General features: G+C 45.3%; 2 protein-coding genes across 5 annotated transcripts in view; both read right to left on the reverse strand.

Moving 5' to 3' along the window:
- maml1 (mastermind-like transcriptional coactivator 1) overlaps positions 1-1,608 on the reverse strand; it is a 16,211-nt gene extending 14,603 nt beyond the window's left edge. The window contains exon 1 of the mRNA XM_042702801.1: positions 1-1,608. This exon is cut by the window's left edge and continues 356 nt beyond it. The gene's annotated coding sequence lies outside the window, so the exon portion shown is untranslated.
- Positions 1,609-4,442: 2,834 nt separating this feature from the next.
- Positions 4,443-23,834, reverse strand: canx (calnexin). Of its 4 annotated transcripts, none has more exons than XM_012831909.2 (15): positions 23,724-23,834; positions 17,931-18,137; positions 17,037-17,110; positions 16,857-16,915; positions 16,555-16,696; positions 16,344-16,425; positions 15,582-15,774; positions 15,175-15,364; positions 14,885-14,998; positions 13,876-14,032; positions 13,074-13,289; positions 9,953-10,072; positions 9,207-9,372; positions 8,536-8,636; positions 4,443-7,321 (listed from the first exon to the last, which is right to left on the reverse strand). In XM_012831909.2, the coding sequence occupies exons 2-15, from the start codon at positions 18,132-18,134 to the stop codon at positions 7,301-7,303; spliced, it is 1,839 nt and encodes a 612-aa protein (XP_012687363.2). In that variant the 5' UTR covers positions 18,135-18,137; positions 23,724-23,834; the 3' UTR covers positions 4,443-7,300. The 4 variants fall into 4 exon arrangements, with proteins under 4 accessions (XP_012687363.2, XP_012687356.2, XP_012687348.2 ...); XM_012831902.2 differs by having other exon boundaries at positions 4,443-7,771; XM_012831894.2 differs by having other exon boundaries at positions 4,443-7,926.
- Between the last annotated feature and the right edge of the window lie 545 nt (positions 23,835-24,379).

Consider the following 24,379-nt stretch of genomic DNA (forward strand, 5'->3'; position numbering starts at 1 on the left):
TCGAATTTCGGTGCTCCGGATACAAGCAACTTTTAATGCTGAATGTGCTTCTTCACTGAGTGGGTGTCTCTACCCCCTGCCTTTTACAAAACACACACGACTGCCACCATTTTTGTCGCTTTGACTGCGAGTCTTTTGTACAATGCAATAAAATGGGCTTTTAAAATAGCTTGCACCCTGACCGAGCGCCTTTTCCTGATAACACAGTTAGTTACATGTTCCAAGTTATTAAATACCGTACTACATACGCGTGTAACGTTGACTTTCCGAGAACTATGGGTACAAATAGTCTTTGGAAGTGTCTTGCCGTCCGTAACTACTTTATCTCCCTTCTCCAAACTGTCTGCTACTTCACTTTCAAACTGAACACGTTAGTCTTAGTCTTCAATCTTAGCCTTTGAAGTACCTTGTTCACCAATGACTTACTATCAATAATAGCACTTTACCACCGATCAACAGTGAACACCAAGTCACAGTCGAAGACGGTGGGGTTCGTTACAGTGCATACTGAACACATACAGAATACCCAAGAAATCCACCTCTTAGTAGCTGTAAATATGTTTTAGACCTTGTCGCAAATATAAACGACGCAAGGTAAAACAACCACACAGGTTTCCTAAACATAGAACTGTGCGCAATCCTACCCTAAGAGCTCTTAGAAGCACACTGACTTCCAACTTTCACCCACCGAAGTTGCTGACGAAACTGCTCAAAAACACACGACAAAAAAGAACGTATTAAAACATTTTAACATGTGAATACGCAAGTGTAGAAAATACCTGCGCATAAACTAAAAACTTAAAACCAACAAGACAAGCTTTGTTAGTTAGCAATCTGCTAACTGCCTACAGAAAACTCCTCGGGATCCCTAGTTCAGAAGTTTTTACCTTGCAAAGTTAATACGATATTTTATAGAGTCGGTGGCTACTTATGCACTCAGTTAACAAAACTAAAAAAATCGTTGTGCCCTCTGAGTTCAATACAACCGTATTCGACAACAAGAACACCCAGTCATTTTAAAAACAGAAGAACTTCAGCCAGCTAACTTTTGAAACTCTAAAAAAGTAGCTCTTTGGCTAACAGCTGATTCTCTAGCCTCCTCTGAACGAAAAGCTAGTTAGATAGCAGTAGGCTACTATACAAGCTACGGATGTAGCTAGCTGGCTAGCTAGCTAACTAGCTTAGTAACAAAGCATGATACATTCACTTTTGCCCGAATGTAGTCTTATAAGTGGTACGTCCCACAGAAAACACTGACCGATCCTTGTTCCCGATGAGACTGCTGATGAAAAAGAAAACGCGACAACAAACAATCAAACTCTGCCCTACTGTGCTATTTCTATTGTTTTCCAGTGTACAGGCAGTTCTTCGTCGCCATCTTGAAATAAGTTTTTTTTTTTCCCCTTTTTTTCCTCTCCGTTTTCTAACCTTTGCATCACGGAGCAACGTCACAACCAAAGCCCCTCCCTTTTACCATGATTGACAGAATAAATAAGCAATGAATTGTCTAAGAGTTTGTTGGAAAAATGTATACAATGTAAATCAATGAAAAATCTATTGAGGTGTGTATGTACTTAAGTAATAACCTTTTCAAAGCATAACGTTAAAGCAAAGCTCTATTGGTATAATCCTAATTGCATGAATGCTTGAGGCTTCATAAATAAAAGTATTTGGTATCACTATCTACAATATTGTTAAAATATGTGGAATTTGGACATATTCCATGGTAATACACATATATATCACTAGGTATGGGAGAAATGTTTCCTCTACATTTGACCCTATCACGCCCCTTAGGGGAGTGGGCTAATTACAAGAGGACACAGGAACACATTCTTGGACCAACAGGTTTAAAAGGCCATAGCTTTGACCACACAGTTTGATGTCAAACCTCTCTTAACTTGCATTTTCTTTAGACTGTCCAAGGAAACTGGCGGTAATAACGCTGACAGAATATACAAGGTCCTTCAACCAAAAAATGTTGACCAGAAACTATTTCATTAGATGTGGGTAAACTGCTCTCAGTGTGCATGTATACAGTATACTTACATACAGAACATCAGCTCAGCACCCCCCCCCCCCGCCTGTCTGTCTCCAGCAGCCAGGTGAAGAGACAGTTGGAGAAACTGCACCAGAACAAAGCAGCAGGTCCGGTTGGTATTAACCCCATGGTCCTAAAGGCCTGCTCTGACCAGCTATGCTGGATTCTACAGCACCTCTTCAACCTTAGCTTGAGCCGGGAGAAGGTTCCTGTGCTGTGGAAGAAGTATTTTCCCTCTCCTTCAATGACTATAGACTGGTTCCCATCCAACATCATGAAAGTCCTTATAGGGACTGGTTTTGGCCCACCTCAGACTTCAGGTGACCACTTCTCTGAACCCACTGCAGTTTGCCTACCGTCCCGAGGTTGGAGTGGAGGATGCCATCAGCTGCTTCAGTGAGCTTACTTTCACCTGGACAAAGCTGGTAGCACTGTGAGGATCATGTTCTTTAACTTCTCATGTTTAAATGCCTTAAACACAATATAACCTTCGCAGCTGCGAGGGGCACCCAGAGGACTGTACTCTCACCTTTCATCTTCACCCTGTATACCTCAGACTTCCAAATACAACTCGGAGTCCTGTCATCTTTAGAAACTTTCAAGTGACTGAAGTTGGACCGGAGACTGAGTACAGGGAACTGCTGGACTGTTTTGTGCCGTGGTGTGGGAACAACCAATTCTTAAATGTGGCCAACATGAAGAAGATGGTTGTGGATTTAAGGAGGACCAGGACTAAGCTGATTACTATTCTGGTTTCGTCCTGGAAGAAGAGGTGGAGGGCTACAAATCTAGTGGTTCACCTTGACAACAGACTGGACTGGAAATGAGGCACTGAGGCTGTCAACAGGAAGGGACAGAGTAGAGGAAATTCAGGTCCTTCAATGTGGACTGCAAGATATTGCATATCTTTCACCAGTCAGTTGTTGCAAGTGCAATTTTCTTTGCAGCCATCTGTTGGGGGAGCTGCATCAGTCAATGACACTAAGAAACTGAGTAAGCTGATAAAGAAGGCTGGCTCTGTGCTGGGGACTACTCTGAAGTCTATTGAGTTGGTTGTTGAGAGAAGGATGTCGCACAAACTGCTCAACATAATGGAAAACACTTAGCATCATCCTGCACGACCTACTGGTGTTTTCAGTTGGAGGCTCTTTCAACTCTGCTGTAATAAGGACGGTTGCAGGAAGTCATTCCTGCCCACCACAATAGGAATATATAATAACCCCTCTGTGCTCGGAGAGGAGGCTTATCCTCTACGAAGTGCCAATGGACCATGCACACCCTACATTTAATTTGCAGTTAGAGCTATATCTCAAAATCTATTTTCTCTTCTGTTTATTTTATCTAATAGTACAGTAGTTTGTATATATATAAAATTGTTAATTTTAAGTGTTTTAAAAAACAAAACAAAAAAACCTCAGTGTTTGTTTTTGTGTACGTTATGTGTATTTTGTAATTTATTTGAATTGCTGCTGCAACACTTTTTTGGGGATCAATAAAGTAATCTATCAATATATCTACCTATCTATCTCTTTCTATATATATAGTTTTCATTTTTCCCATAAGAAAATGACACCATTTATTGGTTATTTTAAATAAAATAGAGTCAAGCATTTCCCTTCTGCATGCATTCTTGTCAGTATTCACTTGTGCCCCATCTCATCTTGATGAAATGCCAATGGAAATGCCATGTATAAACAACTGTCCCTAGACAGTTCGTTTGAAGAAAGATGTGGTCCAGTCAGTCTTCTTTTTTTTCCGAGCACAAGACTGACATCACTTTACCACAAACACATAACCAATTCCTCAGATGACCTAGATTGTGTAAAATTAAATTATGTAAGCCAAACATGCTCATTTCTCAACGTACCCAAAAATAGCCTGCTTTACGAGACTCGCAACATCACGGCACAACTGTTTGTTACTCTGTGAGCTATTTTTGAACACTTTGTGAAAAAATAAAAATAAAAGAGGCCGACAGACTTCTCTGAGCTTGTGAGAGTTGCTCTGGTTCCACATGGTCTTGACGTACTGAACACTGGGGCATTGAGGATTTGAGGGGTAAGTCTAGGGTATCTGCTCCAACTCAGTGCCCTGGATGACATGGAATTCATTCCGAGCAAATGTTCTACACACGCTCATGAAGACTACTGACTGTTTCTCCTCAGTTTAATCCCTATATTTAGCAAGACCTCTTTAAAGGACAACTACGGCAGCGAAGCTCAGTCTGACCTTTTTTCAGCTCCTACATAACTGCATACAGCATGAATGAATTCAGTGCAGATATCAACCACCCAAAAGAAAACACCGTCAGCTCTGTGAGGCATCATACTGTTCCGGTGGTCATCGCAAACATGGTCTTAAACAGATACCATATGAGGAACAGCACTCAGGACACACCACACACATTATCATTAGTTTTTTATTCAACCAAACAAATGGGATATCCATTCATAGATGACTGCACTTCAGATACACACAGGGTGAAAGACGCAGCCACTGTGTTGTTTGTCAGACAGGAGTAGCTGTGTTACTACATTGAAACATCAACTTTGTAATTTTCTATAATAAACACAGACATTTAAAAAAAAAAAAAAAAATGTTTGAACTGAGGTTCATTTTTGAGAAAGCTGTATCCCTAGTGGATAAAATTAGCATAAGTTATCGGCCTCTGTGGTGTTCTCCTATCATTGAAGCACACCAAGCATGATGAGAATGTATGAGAAACCCTTTCAGTGCAGGCAAGAAATTAGCCATCTAGGTAGATTCAGATGAAGGTGATCAAAAAGAAGGGATGGATGTTTAAAGTCTCATTAAAGTTAACTAAGATGAGGAAATCCGTGATTGAAAAGTAACAAAAATAGGTCAACAAATAACAAAATAGGGCAGGGTGCGGGAGCTGGAGAGTGGGCGTTCACACCAGCTTTTTCTGCTCGTAGGTTTTGATCTGAAATTCTAAAAAGTGTCCAAGTAGCATAGTACTGCAAAGTCAAGTTATTAAGCTATAGGATCACCGTTTCCCCTTTGAACGGTCTTTCAGGTCAAATCCAAGACCACCGCACCTCATTTCAAGAGGATAAACCTCCCATCAGAGTGAATTATTTTAAAAAAAGACAAAAACTATAAAAACAATGACAGCCTGTGTGAAGTAAACCATTCAAATCATTCAACCTTACAGAGGACAACTTTGAAAAAGAAAAAAAAAAAAGATCAGGAAGGGGTGAGAAACCGAGACGTCGTGACGTAACCCAATTTCTCTGCCATTGGCTGTCCCTTCCATCTCAGTTTCACGGGTAATCCCCCGACCTGAGAAGGAAGACAAGGCAATGGCTCAATGCTCCAAACCACGTTTTTTCTTCTCCAAACTGGTTCGTTTCTGTTTCTTGGTAACATGATGGCAAGTTTTGCTCCCTCCTCACACACCTCACCCACACTGCCACCCCCAAATCAATCAAAAACCTACACACTCAGGAAGGACCAACATCATGGCCACGTGGACCCTGACAGACCTACAACAGATAGACTGTTAGTAGAGAATCTCTTTTTAATTAGTGAATTTGTCCATTCTCAATGTTCCATCCATCGATTCATTCCAATCAGTATTACCAAAAACCAGCAGGGGACAAAAAAAACATGAGTATTGAAGGAATTAAATGCAGTAACAAGGCTTTAAGCATCTGATGAGAGAGAGAGAGAGCAAGAAAACGCATTGGAGAGACTAGTGAGAGCTACTTCAAGCACCAGGTTCCTAAGCAGAGCAGCAAGTGTCAGTGTGTTTTTCTTTTAGGTATGTGTGCATTCATGCAAGAAATGGGTGTGTTGTTCCAAAAAGTGCCAACTCTTTTGCTTTGGGGTAAAAGCTCAACGTGTGGTCCGAAACCTCCACTTCTTTAAGATGGTCTACCGAAGTGAAGCGCCTTTCCACTCGCATGAGTGAAAACAACTCATACTAAATGTAGCATTTCTTTCAAGCAAATCAGGGTTCGCCTTCTGGGGCCCCCCCCCCCCCCCCTTCTTAGTGCTATTTCATTTTCTTCGGGGTAATGAATAAAAAAGGGGAAGAGTACAAATGTTGTGTGGTAATGTTTGGTCAAACAGGGATGTGATGTGATGTTTTACACTCTGGGAGCCTACTTCCCACGCCTCTGCCATGTATGAGTGACATTGATGACAAAACATGATTCAAATCTTCACAAGTCAACAGACCACGTGAGAAGCGGTGTGACTACGTGACTATGTTGGTCATGGAATGGCACTGTCAATGTGGTGGTGCTGCTGCTGCTTCTAATGACCTGGCCCAGGAAATTATGTCACAGGAAGTGCACTGGAGCTGACTCACCAATGGCTGTGTAGGCGACTGACCTAGCCACCAATGGAAAAGCAGCACAGCCAACTCCGGAATTTTTTGATGAGTCACCCTGTGCAAGGACACAAACTCCGCAGGCCTGACATATCAACCAGTCTATCAGTGCATACATTCTTCACTCCCCTCTCTCAAAAGCTCAAAAGACCAATACCACAAATGTTCCCTTCCTTTTCACATGCTGGAATATGTTACAGTACTAACTCCTATATTAGATCAACACCAAAGAGGAGAAAAAAAAAGAAAAGATTTGTGGATTCAAATTTTTAGAAAATGTAATCGTGACAAAACAAAAACATATACATTTAAAAAAAATAAGTCACAGTACATTCACAAAAAAGCAAAACCTTGCATTCTACAAGTAAGGCAGCATATTCTAGACTATTAGCCAAACAGGCATTCTCCCTGGACACCCCACTGGATCACATGCAGTTGAGGGCCTAACTGCCAGCCTTGGTACACAGAGGAATATCGGGGAGTACTCTACAGACTTTCCTGACCAAAAAACAAAACAAAAAACAAACAAAGCAAAACCAGAACATGTACAAATAGCCATAGCAGAGAGCCTCATGGAATGAAATGGTTGAGTCCCGAGGTGAGACACGAAATCCCCAATTGGACGTTTTCGTCAAAATAAAAATAAAAAATAAAAATGTAACGAGAGGAGCCAGATGTTTGTAAAGCTGACAAAACACACACATATATATTTATATATTTATTCATGTACTGTAAAACCTCTGGGAGACATCACTGTGACCCTCCCACTGTGCTAAAGACCTCCCCCTCTGTGGTGACCACATAGGAATCATGGCGTGTACCAATCAGCAGGTGAGATGGAGGGGTTGAGGGATGGTGGCCTACTCTGTAGTGTTCCCATAATTGATGGCTGATAAATACTGTTAGGAGCGCTGAGTGGCCGCCTAGAGGAGAGGTGTGACAGAGCAGAGCAGAGGAAGGGAGAGACAGAAGAGGGTTTGGGGTTGGAGGGGGGGGATCATAGGTTAGTGTCTGCAACGCAGTTGCGGAACAGTATAGGAAGATTCTTTCTTTTAGTAAAGCACAGTTTCTATTCTACTCGACATAAGTCATCTTTTTGTCAACTTCATCGACATGATCCTCGTAATCCTTGTCTACGCGCGGGTCCTCGTTCCTCCTCGTTTTGCAGGTCAAGATCGCTTTCCGTTTCTCCTGCTTCTTCTTAACAGTCGTTTTCTTTTTTTTTGCCATGATGCACTTCTCTCCGTTTTGTCATCTCTTCAGGGAAGATGGAGCAGGCGAACTGGATTCTGGAGGGGAGGTGGAGTGGAGGGTAGGGTACGGATGGGATGGGCTGAGTCTCAGGAAGGAGGGGGCTTCGCGGGGCTGGGGGGCTAAGAGGAGAGGAGAGGAGAGGGGGGCAGAGTCAAGGTGCGATACGGGATGGAGGGGGCTTAGGGCTAGAGACTGAGGTGAAAGACTAGGCTCATCATTCCTTTCGCACTTTTCTGTTTCTGGGGGACCTTCTGAGAATATCCTCCTCTGGCTTCTGTTAAAAAGAGCAACAACAACCATCGGCTTACTTACACACAGTTCCACAGGCTATATTACTCTGGCATGTTTCCTCTAACAGCCTCCATAACTACGTGGCCTGGGTAAAGAGAGGTCACTTCCACAAAACTATCTGTCATACTGCCTTCAGTGCCAGTGGACATTTTATCACAGGAAGAGGGGGGGGGGGGGGGGTGAACTGTTTGGGAACAGAGTGTCATTCTGGAACACTCCACGGGCCTCAAATCGCCAAGCTAACTCATGGCACTGTTTACGTTTCGAGCACCGCGCCTGTGACCAGAGCCCTGACAAATGTTAATATGGCGGGGCAAAATGAGCACGGTCTACAGAAAGAGCCGAGGAGAGAAGCCGGACTTCACTTTGTGCTCGGTGGCAAAACCACTAACGCTCGGTCAAACACGGGTAAACTAATCTAATCTAGATTTACCTCTACTCCACGTGGATTAAGAAGACTGTAGTGTGAACAAGAAGAAAGAGGAAAATCACAGAAAATCCTATTTTTCAACGTTATTTTTATTTGGGCTAGTATAAAATAGAATACTGCAGAACCAACACTTTAAGATGATCAGGTTAAGAGCTCCCTCACCTCGCCGGATTTGTCTGCGTCTTCCTCCTCTCCATCTGGGGAGTCTTCATCATTTGCTCCCTCCTCTGCAGGACTGTCCTCTAAATCACTCTTCTTGTCCGCTGATGGGGGAAAAAAATTAAATAAACATTTGTCAACACAATATTCACAAGGCTTAAAGATGCAATCCGCAGTTCTGGCAAATGGCTGCTGATATTTGAGCTCAACAGCCAATGAATTTACACCCCTCTCTTCCGCGCTCCTGAAACTATGTGTTGATTGGGTTGGAATAGTGCTTGGCTCAGTCTGAGACACTTTGATGCCCATTTACAGAGCCAGGAAAGAGGTTTTGGGTTTACAGCTAGAGGGTTTGACAACAAATATATCGGATTAGAATCAGACTACACCTTTAACACACATGAACCTAGAACTAAATACTGAGTCCCAATACACACACATGAACCTAGACCTATTAACTGAGTACCAATACACAACAGCTTAAAGACAACCTTGTGATTGTTCTTGACTTTGTCTGGACCCCCACTGTTCTACTGGCATTCTGGTTGCTTTGACTACAGCATCACGTGTGGGTACTGTCTGCAGAACACACACTGTTACGCTAAACATCCCAGTCTGGCCTCGACCTTGAAGACGTAAGGCTCTGGAGGAGCTTTGGCTGCCCGTCTACCGACCTGTCTGTTCCTCCTGCTTTACGTCTTCCTCCTCCTCTGCTTCTGCCTCTTCCTCATCCTCCTCCACCTCAGCTTCAGCCTCAGCCGCAGCTTCAGCTTCAGCCTCCTCCTTCACGTCAGGCTGGGGCTCATCTGTCTTCTTGTAGTCTGCAGCTGCCGGCTTCTTCTGCTCAAGAAAGCCATGGAGAACACGATGAAATATGCATACCGCTTTACAATACATCTCAACACACACACACACACACACACACACACACACACACACACACACCCACACCCACACCCCCAACCCCCCCCCCCCAGTGTGCTAACTTTGACCCCCTCCATGGTGCAGTGAAGCAAATATCTGCACAAATTCACCAGTTGTTTTGTAATAAAAACATCAAATATTTCCTGTTCAGCATTTCTATGACGGCTACAGCACTGCAGGCAATCTCTGTGTCTGACTACAATTGGCCATCGCTCTCCTCTGGTAGTGGTAGTGCAGTCACTGTGGATTACAGAGGAGCTCTCTGACATGAGGCAGTGCAGTCATTAGCTCTGCCCCAGACCTGGCCAAACTAGATGATGAGGCAATGCTGCGGAGGCAGATAGGGCTAAAAATGAAGACCAGAGACATACTGATGACTTTACTGATGTTCTCCGAGATGCTGCGGCTTTGTTGGGCAGAGTACAAGTGCACACACAAACATACAACATATAATAGCAACACACACACACACACACACACACACACACACCCTCACCTTTCCAGTGCAGCAGAAGACGATAATCAGCACAACAGGGAGAGCCACGGTGAGGACATAGACCACCCAGAGCCAGGGACGCTCCTCTGCGGCAGTCATCATCTGCTTCACCAGGCCAGGCTAAAAACACACACACACACACACACAGACAGAGAGAGAGAGTCAGTCTTAAACGAAACACGCACTGATTGACATTTATTACAACACCTATACTTAGAATACCAAACAGAAAACATGCTTTTCCATTTAATTCAACTGATGTGAGAAGAAAAATTGGTGAATGAATCAGAGAGAGAGAGAACGTGAACAAGAGGATAAAAGACCACCTCTCAAACAGCTCCTGAGAACACATGAAACACACACACACACACACACACACACACACACACACACACACACACACACACACACACACACACACACACACACACACACACACACACACACACACACACACACACACACACTTTGTTCCAGTTCTTTGTTTGGTTTTGTGGTAAGCTTTAGCAAAGCAGGCTTACTGCTCTGGGAGCCTCAGAAGATAAAAAGGAAAAGAAAGAAATACAAAATATCACGACTGGCACTTGACCTGCGCTCAACCACGTGGCTTCGCACTGCCCTCAGCAGCTGACGACTCACGACAGAGTGTGCGTGCGTGCGTGCGTGCGTGTGTGTGCGCGGACAGTTAGGGGGGTGGAGATTTGCTCTTCCTTCTGGTAAAAGCAGGGAGCATACAGCATGTAGAGGAGAGCTTCAGAGAAAGCGCAGTTCCAGCTCAGCTCGGAAAGCAGGGCATGCCAGAGTTCTCACACAGGTCTGATGTGTGTGTGTGTGTGTGTGTGTGTGTGAGAGTGTGTGAGAGAGAGGGAGTGTGTGTGTGAGACAGTGTGTGTGTGTGTGTGTGTGAGTGTTATAGGTTCAGCAGCTGGGGACACTTACACACTCTCAGGCTTCATTGAGTCACGCGCCAATTAGACAGGCCACCCAACTCAAAGCCACCACACCACCCACTGTCTCCCCTACAGCATCTACTTCGTAGTGAGAAGCCTGACTAATCGAGCCAAGAGTCGATAGAATTTCTACTCTGTGTTCAGTCTACCCTCCTTATAATCCTACCCAGTCTCACAGAGCAATGGCCTGTCGAGTCGCACAACATGTTTGTCTGATTAGGAGGGTGTGGTGGATATCTATATCATGTAAGGGAGTACTTCTGTTGCTAAATAACAGCTTCTGACTGAATCTATCTCCTTAGCATTAGTAATCTGTGACTATACAGGGAGTTCACAATCCAGTCCGACTAAACACAGAAGTGTGTGACTGACCTGAAGGGCCGTGGGTCAAATCACATGTTAGAGGGAATGTGAAGTATTCACTGCAATGCTGGGGGTGGTGTGTGTGTGTGTGTGTGTGTGTGTGTGTGTGTGTGTGAGTGAGTGAGTGAGTGTGGAAAGGGGTTGTACTGTTGTGGTGAGTAGAATTAGCCAATAAACTCAAAATGCTAAACATTTCAGGAATTCACCTTTGGGGAGGGAGAGAGAGGCAGTTGCACAGCGGGATTTGTTTTTCATAAAAGGCAGCCAGAAAAAACAGTTAATCCTCGGGTTAGGGTTAGGCCTACTCTCCCACTAAACCCACGCGCCCCCCCTCCTGCCCCTCCCCGACCTGGTGACTTTCCTGCTCACTGCACTCGGGCAACAGATCCATACCCCACCCGTTGCTGGGCCGGCTGGGGAGTAAGAACAACCCTCGCCTGAGGGGGCCCACATGACACACACTCTCATGTGTGTAACATGTCTGATTTGGGCTATGCTTTTCATTTCAGCTTTTTTAATTAGGAATTTTTAAGTAAAAAGGAGAGTGGCACTGAAGCACTCTCCCCTTCCAGATTCTACTGCTTTCAGGGTGGGCAGGCCTTGTGCTTAAGTACGCACAGCAGTGCAAGAGATGCATGTGTTCCAATGGGGATGTGCAGTCTTTGACGTGCCTTTGAGTATTTGCCTTAAATGGATACACAAGACAGCACGCCTTTTACATGAGCCTCTGAGCTTCACCCCACATAAAAACAAATGTAACTCTGTTTTGGGGAGACCACCAACCCACCTATGACACAGAACCTCGAACTTCAAACGCACATCACGTTGGCAGAACACTTGTTCCCCATGGCGAAACAGAACCCCATCTCTCTCTCACACCATCCTTTTCCTCGTGTCCCTAACCCCCACCCCACCCCTTCCACTGTCGTCACGCAGATAAAAGACTCTCCTCAGCCCAAGCACTCGGCGGTAGTTTCCCATGCCGCGATCCCTCCATCTGTGGCCAGAGCAGCGATGGGAGGGGGTGTCGGAGAGGCACTAGAGGAGACGCGTGTCTATGGCAGGGAGGGAGAGGAGACAAGCCCACACCCTCCACTGGAACGTCGCTGGTTAGCTGGGCGGCGCTCGCTGTGGGAACCGATCCCTTCTGTGTGCGAAGGGAAACGGGAGCGCAGGCAGGGATGAGTTACCCGGGCGCTCATCATCCTCCGCAGAAGGGAGGGCAATGTAGGGAAGATTTAGTTTCGGTTCTGCGTCAAGCCAGAGCATGTTTTGAAGCATCGATGTCTCTCAACAGAAACTTAAATGCTGTTTTTGCTTTCATGACAGAGCAGAGTCTTTTAAACGGTTCATATTATTCAAGAATGAGTGTAAGCAGGTAAGAGTAATTCACTGCCAACATATATTTAAAAAAATAAAAATAAATAAAGAGATTATGACATGTAGAAAATGACAAGAGAATACCAGACAAGACAACCGAGACAGAAACAGAGACAAAAAGCAATTTGACTAAATTGAGGAAAAAGAGAAAAACAAGGAGAGAGAGAGTAAAAGAGAAAAGACATTTCAGTACATTGCCCCAAATGATGCTGAGTGATCACCATGGTAGCCGAGTGATCACCATGGCAGCATGCTGGGGAGTCCTCAAAAATGAAAGTCTATAATTTAATATCCCCAGTTGTTCCACTTTCTGGAAACATGCTCAAAAGTACATAAAGACAGACAGAGGGAGAGAACGACAGAAGTAAAGAGAGACAGAAATAAAGACAAGAAAAAAAAAAAGAAGAGAAAAAGGGCAAGTAGCTCACATCAGCGGCTCCCTCAGCTGCCTTCTTCAGGCCCCAGCCGTCATTGGCCCAGCGCTCTGCAGTGTTGCGGTCGGAAGTGACAAAGAAGTTGTCGAAGAAGATGTCCGAGGACATGGACCAGAGTTCCAGACCCACAGCGCTGAACGTGGTCATGCGGAATGGGTGCAGGTCCTCGAAGTAGTCAGGGTTGGCGACCTTCCTGGGCTTCCACACGCCCTGTCAGAGACCACACACACAGCAATGGGTTAGCACACTCATGAGACATGTATGTTTGTTACTCTAGTGAGCTAACACCCTAACAGACCTGTCTTGTAAACAACAGCACAGTGAAGGCAAGATTGCTTGCTAGCAGGTGGATATAATATTATATATATTACTATACTGTAAAAGATACATTGTATTTTCCTTGGGTTTCCGGCCCAAATCACAAAACTACACAGTGAGTAATCTAGGTGGCTAGCATAGTGTGAAAGTTTGAGACATGTTTAAAAACTGGGGGAAAAACAAACAAGAACTCAGCAGAGTTCATAACATTTGCTTGCCTGTACTGGTTTAAGGTAAGATAGGCATTGATTTAACTTACATGATCAAGGTACTAGTGTCCCTAACATTAGAGAACTACAGAAGAGTTAACACACACACACCTAGGGAGGGATGTTTTACTAAGAAACCAGCTATGACATTTAGCTTATTTTGGGTCAGGTAACTGGATAATGCTTTGCTGGAGTTGCAAATACATCGATCAGAGTTATATTTTGGCATACATTTATTTTTTTGGACCAGACCAGGGAGGTGCGGTTACCTGGTAGTTGGGGTTGTCAATCATGGGAGGCTTCCATTTGCCCTTGTAGCTGGGGTTGTCGATCGTGGGCTTCTCCCACTTGCCGCAGCCAGGGGCGGCCTCACAGGCGGGGTTAGGAACCTGAGGCGCCTCCCACTCGCCATCCATATCCTCATCCCTGAGAGATAGAGGCAGAAAAAGAGGAAGGGAGGGGTAGAGGCAGAGAGAGATAGAGAGAGAGAAAATGAAAGAAAGAGAAGAGATGGGCATTTTTATAATGTGGAAAAACACAAGAGATTTTTTGCTAAATGAACACACAGGCTTCACATCTCCCCTTCAAGCCCTTTCATCTTTTCCTCTCCCTTGCCCCCGCTCTCCTCCTCCTCCTCCTCCTCCCTGTCGGGTGCCGCTCCGGCGTGTGCCATTGTGCCTGGCTGGCAGGAGCGGACGCTCTAATTGAATTCCTGCTCGGATCTGGGACATCAAAGCACTCGGGCGCCCAGGGCTGGCTCCAATCAGAGAGGGCTCATCTGCAGGATCTGTCAAGACCTCCAGCGCCTCCAATAAATCTCACATCAGGGTCAGAGCTCAGGCAAACACACCACTAGCCACAACGGCTGCCTTGATGTGTTTACTAGAGGGACAGCATCGACGTTAATGGGTCAGTTAATCAGGTTAGCGCAACTTAAAGGGCAGCTAGCAGGCAGGGAAACCACTGTAGTATCGCCAACACCCTTAACCCTCATGTGGTCCCTGGCTTATGGAAGATCGCAGTGCTACCATTACCTTTCAGGTGGGTGTTTCGGATGGCTACATAACCCACGTATACATTAGTCACAGTTTTCAATGTCTTTTTCGTGACTTTGGGGTGGGTCCTGAATACAGGTTCATGAAAATACAAACATAAATAACGTGGGTATCGTCATAACTGCTGTAATGTGGTCTCTGACGCCAGCCAAGCTCCTGTTCTAATTGAGCAGGTTGAGGTGTGCTGAGGGGGTCGAGGTGAATATGGTTTGAGATCACGTACCAGTCCTCGGGTTTGACGGCGTCGGGGTCACCGATGTACTCTGCCTCGTCATCCAGCCAGCCTTCAGGTTTCACAGCATCCTCATCAGCGATCTTAGCTGGGGCATCCTCATCCCTGCGGGGGTGGAGGAGGGGGTGAATGAAGGAGTCCATGTCTTAAACTCTCTCTTACTCAGTCACTTACTAATTATCACAGCAACTAACTCCGCATTTCCACTCACTCCCCAACTCATAACGCACGCACACCACACCTTAGAGTCCACAGACACACACACACACACACACACGTACCAGTCCTCTGGCTTGACTGCGTCGGGGTCCTGAATCTTGGGCCTCTCGTCCCAATCCTCGGGCTTGTGGTCATCGGGGTCCTCGACCTCTGCGGCGGGGTTGACTGCGGGGGTCACGTCAGTCAGGAGGCTGCCGCTGTTCACCACCGTCTGGTCTATCAGGATCTCATAGGTGTTGTCAGGGTTCAGCACTGCACACACACACACACACACAAAAGGTCAGATCTGTCAGAAACATACACTGAAACCATTTAAAAAGCAAATCTATTTCAGCATTTTAAATATAAACAAGAAAACAATACTCAAGTAAAAAATCTAATCAAACATATTGCCATGAGTATGCTTTGCAGTCCAAAATGATTCACAAAATGCGAGGGTGTGAGTGTATTTCACGGTGTCTTTCCATACCCAGGGTGTAGAGGTGGGTCTTCTTGTCGGTGTAGTAGGAACGCAGGTCAGAGTCGGACTTCTTGGCGTGCTTCTCCTCATACTCGCCGGTCTTGGGGTTCTTGTGTCTGAAGATGAAATGGAGTTTGTAGTCCTCGCCACACTTGTCAGGCCCAAACATGATGGTGTAGGGAGTCCTATCCACAAACTCATCCTGTGGATTGCAAAGAAAAGACGACATAATAGAAAGACTTCCTACGCGGACTACATTACCCACGATGCATTGTAAAATATAAAGGACCACCTCACAGTGTTTCTAACCTTTCTGCTGTTCTTACTTATACGTGGAAATAGAAGTTCCATTGGTGTTTGGCAATCACCGCTAAGGTGATGTTTACTTTACATAACTGCTACATAAATCCTCAACAAACACCACCTTTCTGTACTTTAAGGGCTGAATGCCTGGAACTCCATATAAAGGACTCCATAGCTCCCTGGTCTCAGTGAGGTGCCAAAGCTGAGCTCAAGGGCTGACCTTTGAGGAAAGCAGCATTGGATTTGACGACAAAAACAAACAATTCTTGGCTAAATTTTTTGCCTTGGAGGGGCTCCATGACAGACCCCTCACAAGAGACCCTCTACCGCCCCTCACATACCCCCTAACATGACCTAAATGATGCCTAGTTCTTCGTTTTAGTAACACTTTATTATCTTCTCTTATAATCATCAAACTGAAAAATAAACAGGACAAACATGTATACCATTCTACACCACTCTTCTTACCAAGTTCAGATCTTCAGTCTGGGAGAGCAGTTTGATGTAGGCACCGCCACAGTCAATGCCTGTTTGGAAGTTCACCTCATACCTGAGGAAAATCACCAAGACAACTACATCAGCACTGGACCATGCCTAAGCAGCATTCACCTGCATCAGAACATCCTGTTTATAGCTCAGGGGCATCATGGGATGAGTATGCGGGCAGTGTGTGACTCACTGGACGATGAGGGGCATGGTGTCAAAGTTGAAAGGTCGCAGCAGCCAGGCTGAAATGGCATGGTGTTTGGCACGGGACTTCAGCACCAGACCTTTGTCTCCGGGTAGCTTGGTGTCCTTCATGTCCTCCACTTCCCATTCACCTGAGCATTACAAATGCACAGAAATACATTACCCATCATGCACTATGGAGCTGGCTTTAGCACTCCTGTTAGTGTTGTGGTGAGGGTGACAGCCTTTACTTTATGATGAGGAAATAAATTAAGATTATTTAAGGGGCATGAGGTTTGTTTTACAACTTACCATCATACTTGGCAATTTCCTCATCAATTCCGTCCTTCTTGGCCTTTGACGTAATCCATCTAAGGTACAAAAACATTTCAAAAGACGTCTTAATGAACAAATAAATGTACAGTAAGTAGCAGTACACAAAGACTTAACTGATACACAAATAGTATTCCAAAAGCAAACCAACACACGTACCCTTCAAGTGTTCCTTTGTCGAATGACTCGGCGAAAAAGTGTTCTCCCATTGGTTCAGGAGCCTTGTAGGTCACCTACAGGCAACGACAGACACATTTAATGTTAGCACCGTCACCGTTAGCACCCCTTCTAGCGCTCACAAATAATCAGTCAAACGTGAATATCCCACACAGGTAACATTTTATGTAGAGAATTAGATCACATACTGAATAACCTGACCCCAGTGATAACTCAACCGGCTGTGTTTACATACCGGACTGAACACAGTGCACTCTGGTTAATCGGTCACTGGGCTAATTGGTGTTTGGCACAGCCCCCGCCAGATCAAGGTAGCTTAAGGTGTCACAGATGAATGTAGACTAATCCTGCATCACATTTTTGCACCCGTGCTTGTGAGAAAAGCAACGTGGGCCAATCCAGTGCCACGGTGTGTGATAGGCTACACCTACTGGGGGGGGGCTCCATCTCATTGGACCTCTTTGTGGTCAATAATTACATAGGGAGTTGAGGCAGGGAAAAAAAACAAAATGGCTGCTGCTAGTTTGGCTAGCCTGACACACAATCTCAGATCAATCTTCTTCAGTCTAGTGGTGAAAAGTTATGAACAGCAAGTGGAAGGTATATATGTTTTTTTGAGAGTTCTACTATTCTACCAAGAGACTTGTACTTTGTATTTAGGGCCTTAAACGGTGACATGAAGGTAGCGTTTACCGTTACATTTACAACTAGCCTGCCTCTTTATCTGACTTTATGACATTTTATCAGCAGTAAATTCACCAACCCTTAAAAACCAGCCATGAATTATCTCTGGTGCTGTTTTTAATAATGCCTAGTCGTCTTGTCAAATGATGCATTATGATGGGGTCATTTCCTGCTCCATCACAGGTGCGCTACCTTTGGTATAGGGGGTTCGGTAGGGGCTTCATCGGTTGCTTCCGTCTCAGCGTCTCCCTCGAGTATGTCGTCTCCGATGTCCACCTCCCCGTCGTCCATGTCCATGACGTCAGCCTCGTCCTCTTCTTGGGCGCTCACGGACATCAGGTTGACGGTCCAGCTCAGTGTGATAAGCAGCAGACATAACCGCACCTTCAGATCCATTGTCTACATAATGAGAGAGAAAGAGAGAGAGGGAGGGAGGGAGAGAGAGAAAAGAGAGAGAAGAGAAGAGAGAGGGATGCAGATAGGGTGCGAGAGAGACAGACAGGGCATAGAAAAGTATGGTTAGTCTGGTTTACTGAGGGCAGACATAAGGCAGGCATTAATGGAGAAACAATTTTTGAAGTTAGGACGTGTAAAAAGGACCTATGGTTGAACACGAAGAGCAAGATAAACAGCATGAAGGGCACACAGAGTGACTCAGACACAAACTGTTTCTGTAACCGTCCCCACAATCTGACCGAATGCAGCAATTACACCAGGGAGTAGAATCTTTCGCTGAAGTCTGGTTAGCCTAAATCACATAGCATCCATGATGGCTAAGACAAACACCCTCGCCAGGTTGCCTAGCGCTGGGACACCAGGTCACCATCCCCAGGGCCTCTTTGGCTGCCATCTCCAGGGCAATGAGGACTGAGAAATCTGCAGTCTCAGCCTCTTTGCCCTAATGAGATTAAGACCAAAGAGATTACACACTCACAGCACACACACTCACAGCATGCACACACACACACACACAAACACACACAAACACACACTTCTGGGTCTGTATACCCACAAATACAGCAATTCAGTGCTAATAAGATGGATCCCTATTAGTTCCCAGTTTACAAGCTTCTCTAAATGTGTGGCATCACATTGGCATATAATCCTGCGGGGAAGCTGCATTACTCTCCCATTCAACCCTCTGCTCGAGGTGACGTGAGGATTTAGAGATACAACATCCGTCCAAGAACAGAGAGTTGGCCATATGTACACCTACTCTAACACTGTGCTGAATAAACACTTCAGCCCAGGTCGAAAACAAAACCCAATGTTTGCATACTGACCCTAATGTTTGCATACTGACCCTGATGTTTGCATACTGACCCTGATGCTTGCATATTTTGACCTGGACTAAAAAAGATTCTATGAGAGAACTGAAATAGTAGCGCGAGTTAAATACACTTGGGAGCGTGTTTCATCCACCCCAAAACATATCTTCCCTCACTATCACCATCCTCTAATAGGAATGAGCTCATCCATGAGGCCCCCAGCACAGGAAAAGGTGTTGTTAGTCCAGTCCCGGCATGCAGCCATTCCGACCAGCCCTTTAGCGAAGGCCGCGTTTGATCCCCGGCAGCGCTAGACGCCATATTAGTGCCTGCCCAGCTGGCTGGGTTAAAATCAAGCGTGGTTGTACTGTTGTGCAACACTTTCATGTCTCTCGGCCCCCCCTGCGCCTGCCTATCGCCCCCCCCCCCCCCCCCCAGAGTCACTATTTGCTGTGTGTGCAGCCCCACACACACGGCTCCCCAATGAGCTTAAAACACACAGGATTAGCTAAAGCAAGCCAAGGGGCTCCCATGGCGCGCCTGATAGCAACGCGTCGTCATGGCAGCTAACCCAAACAAAAGTCTCTCGTCGTCATCTCGGCCAAAAGACAACACCAACAAAAAGGCAAACGGCACCGGACGCTTTGATTCGGCGCTAGGCTATGCGGTATCTGTGTGGCATCGCAGAGACAAGGTCGTCAGGTTGTGAGGTCTGTAGTGTAACACGGGGCCAAATCACATCCATGATTGGGTGGGGGGGGGGCTCCCATGACCTTTTCCAAGGGCTGTGTGTGTGTGTGTGTGTGTGTGTGTGTGTGTGTGTGTGTGTGTGTGTAAGTCTCACTGTCCTGCCATGTTATTTGCGTGAACAAAGCTTTCTAGGAAGTGTGTTAAAATGTATTTATTTTATTTGGTGTGGTGTGGGTGAGCGGGCACACTTCCTAGAAAGCTTTGTTCACGCAAATAACATGGCAGGACAGTGAGACTTAAACACCCACACCACACCAAATAAAATAAATACATTTTAAAAACCCTGAAACTACCCTCAAACCCCACCTTGGACGTCTAGCAAATGTATTGGGCTGAATGCACTTTGAAATCAAATGGCTGCTACTATAAAATACAAACAAAAAAAATGACTATCTTAATTAGCCAGGTGATTCAAACCAGTGTGTGGTACTGCTGAATCCTTAAGCTTCATACAGTCGGTGTGTTACTGGGGGTTTGTAGAGGGGAAGCTTAGACCCTAGAGGCACGACTGCGCAGTGAAGGGGTGGGGGCGCAGTTGGATAATAGTAAGGAGGGGGAGGGGGGGTGTACACTTGTTCATGCCTGAAAGCCCCATCTGTTTATCAAAGAAAACTGAAGGAGGACACTCAGACACCTGGCCATTCTCACATAGGCAGCCGAGAGAGAGCAGTGTCCACATACACATAATCACCTCGGGTTGCCTGTGTGTGCTCGTGTGTGAAAACAATTGATTGAATGATTTGGTCTGATTCAGTATATTGCCAGTCATCCCTTTGTTTTGTATTGCAGTGGGCTTGCTGCTGCTCAAAATATTAAAACAGAATCATCTGGCCAAGATAGTAGACGTATAAAGGAAGAATGGAAACTACCTTGCCCATACCTACATATGTTCTATATGTATTTGTGTGTATGTATGTATATACACACACACACACCTTATACCAACACAGACCAAGACACGCATTTAATCCTGCTTAGCTTCACGTAGTCTGACGCTCCTGCAGTTAAATAACCACAAAGGACACACAGCCATGAGTGACTGACTTCAAGCTGACACTAAAAGGTGCCTTATAAGACCCAGCAGAACATATTTGGGTCACAAAGATTGCAAACTAACCCTAAGGAGTATTTAGAGATGCTTCATTCACACCAGGGACGGGGCGGGGGTTGTGTGTGTGTGTGTGTGTGTGTGTGTGTGTGTGTGCGCAAGTGTATGGGGGGCATTTCTGATTAAGCCCAGCTGTCCAGTGTAGCAAGATGGACCTTTGGGTTATGGGAGCCGCAGCACAGGGCACTCCCTGGGCAGAGGAAAAACAGTCTGGTTTGGTCCATCTAGTCCTAGAAGACGCCAGCTGGTGCTGCTGCTGCTGCTGCTGCTCGTCCAGCCCGGCTCGTACACAATGACAGGCTGTTTACACAGCAACATTCGGTTAGCCAATATGCCGGGCGGGGGGAAGCACCCGTATTGGGAGTCGCCCGGCACAAACGGCTTTGGGCTGCTGGTGAAACCGGCTGCCTGCCTGAGTGAGGTTAAAGAGTCTACATGAAGAGGGCGTTTGTGTTGGTGGGTTTGGGGAAGCGGAAGGGGGGGGGGGGGTCTTGTAACTAGCCTGGGAGGAATCTTTGGATCTGAAAACAAAATGTATGGATGGAGGGGGAGGGGAGAGATGTGGAGAGAGCCAGTGATGAGAGCGAGAGAGGGTGAATGTGGTGGGGGGTATTTGGGTGTAACCGGCAACCCCCAGGCATGACTGCAAACAGGAGTGGGCTGTCAGTATGCTCCCACCCCCGATCTAAGCGCACACAACCCCCCCTGACCCCGTTCACTGCAGGCAACCGATCAGCCTAATCTACTGAACAACCGTAGGAGACAAAGCCAGTCAGTGCCCTTTCACTTGCTCAGTCTAACCACAAACACTCCATAAATTCTTCAGTTGAAGATCAGGCTCACAGTGTCCTTCCTTTAAATGTTACTCCTTGTGCTGAAACCACATTGTCACAAGCGCAGTGCCTTGCTTCTTGCCCATGAGTAAGGCGTTGAGTTGCGACCCACATTAAGACAAATGGGGGGGGGGGGGGGGGGTAAAACTCCCTGCTTTCAAAATTATAAAACAGCTTTCCGACTACTCTCCGCAAAACCCCAACCAGTTGCACCGCTTTCGGGTGACATTCACACACAAAAAGGAGAGAATGAGGGTGAAAAAAAAGGGAGAAAAATCTGGAGATAACAGTCAGGTGATTGTGTTGTGTCCCTAGGCCTAACCCATCCTAACCCTTGAGCTCTAGCTCCCATCTTGCCATACAACCCCCCTGAGATGCACTGGATGACACACTGGAGAGCCCTTCATGCTACGGGCCTGCGAGACAACAGGCACTGGAGTGAACGTCATCTGGACTGTTCTGTTTATAGCTCCATGTCAGTATAACAGAGATAAGATGCTACTTCAGAAAGAAAGAAATACTGCCCTAGTTTGAATGGCCAACTGTTTTTGGCACCTTCATCAAGAATAGTGCTTTTAGTGTCTACAGGGAAAAAGCTTTTTAAAAATTGCCGCGAAACTATATCAACCATATCACAAGGACCTGCTGGGACTTGCTGGATGACAAAGAAGGAAGCAGTGGTTTTTCTACAACCCTCCTATGCATGTGGGACTGAGGCTGACTTCCTGTTGTTTCTATCCCCCAACACCATCCAATATCTAACCACATGCAGCAGGCTGATAGTTAAACAACAGAAGACACTGGTAATAATTAAGAGTAAACTTTAAACCACAGGCTTAACAGCCACACCACAAAGCACTGTCTAACGCCTTTTAGTCCATACCGTCCCATTTGGTAGAGGAAAAGTGACCACATTGCCTACTCGTGTAAAGTAAAATAATGTTCTTTGCAATTACATACATGTCAATGTGTCTAACTTTCTCATCGCAAATAGAATTACTAACACTTCCCGTGAAATGCTTGGCCAATAGCTATTGCCTCTTTATTCAGTTTGAAACTGAGAGACGGAAGTGGTAAAAACAGGTCTGTCATCTAGTTAGACTAGATCCGATTAGGCCCCATACTTTATTCACTCGTGGTATCCGTGTCAGTTCACTAATCAATACAGCTACATACACTACAACGACGAAATTGAGCTTGTTCACTATATGATAATTTAACTAGTAATTTATTACAGTGTTTCTAGCAGAGGTGACGTTGGATTTATAGCCTTAACACTGCAGAGTTTTTGATGTAAAATTAGCCCTATACGAAGGCAACAGCAGCTTAAAAGTGAAACACAAAATTATTTTTACTGCCCAGCAGCTAAGTAACGTTGGTGAAACTGCTGAGATAAACCCCGTGCAGCTAGCCAACTAGCACTTTTGGTCCTGAAACTCATTTACAGAAAATACCGGTAATGTGTTTAACATGACCATGAATGAAAAGCATAACTTCATACTATTACTATAACATAACATTTAATTGGGAAGTTGTAAACAAACGCACAATAAAGGCCTATGCATATATATATAGAGTGGAGTTCGGATTTAAAAAAGCATTTCCAAGCAAATGAAGGCTGCCCTCCCCCAATATTAGGTAATACTCGTCTCATCAACGTTTTACAGTCCTCGCTCAACTCATAATAAATAATACAACTCTTCCTTTAGTGTGAAAGACTAGGGGTGAAAAGAAGTAATTTAGAATCGCTTATCTTGCTGCAGTAATAGTTGATCACTTTTGACACCACCTGTACCAACTAGCTTAGCTAGCCTAATTAGCGAACAGAATGGCCTTATGGCTAACGTTAGCTAGTCATGCTAAGGCCACGCAGATGACAGAAGTATCTACATACGTGCTTAACTTGAACACATACAATTGTTGCCATACACTTACAAACACGTGCACACTATACATATTCTAAAACTACTAACATAGAACCGTTTGAGGAGAAATAAGTGCAAATCGGTTGCAATTAACAACTCACCCCTGCTCTCTGATGTAGCTAACCGCCTGGAACTACTGCGGGATCACGTGTGACTTTGGAGGGTGAATCCTACAAGCGTGGTTCCACCTCTCCCTCACATGATAGGATTTCGCTCCACACACGTCCACGCCCACTTACAATTGTCAGGCATACATTGTTTAGAATATACGTCCGTCAAAAGACGGTAGATCACGCCTCTAACCTGAACCTCGTGGACAGCGATAATTGGTCAGCAGGCAAGAGGAAATAAAGCACCATTGGTCGATTCCTTGAGTCTACCAAAGCTTGGGTAAGCAAAGAGAAAGTGAGGGGGGCGGGCTTAGAAACTGGATAGCGTTCTTGCTCTAAGCAGGTGTAATATAATTGTTAATTCAGGAATAACAAGTTTCGCCAGGATCCTATCGATAGTTAGGATTGCACTCATTTGTAAAGACAAATGTTGTTGTATTAGTAAGCAAGTCTATATTTATAAAGTGAAAGTGGGCGAGTAGGCTAACCTCCCAACTCATCTCACACTGACACTGTTAGCCTGTATTCTGTATCAGTCCCCATTCTTGGCTTTTATGAGCAGCGCACGAAAAAAGAATCACAGTTTGTATTTCAAATGATTACATTTTGGCTTTATTACAATTCACAGATTGGATAGAAGATAACAT

The sequence above is a fragment of the Clupea harengus genome, chromosome 20, assembly GCF_900700415.2.
Source record: "Clupea harengus chromosome 20, Ch_v2.0.2, whole genome shotgun sequence".
Taxonomy (NCBI): Eukaryota; Metazoa; Chordata; class Actinopteri; order Clupeiformes; family Clupeidae; genus Clupea; species Clupea harengus.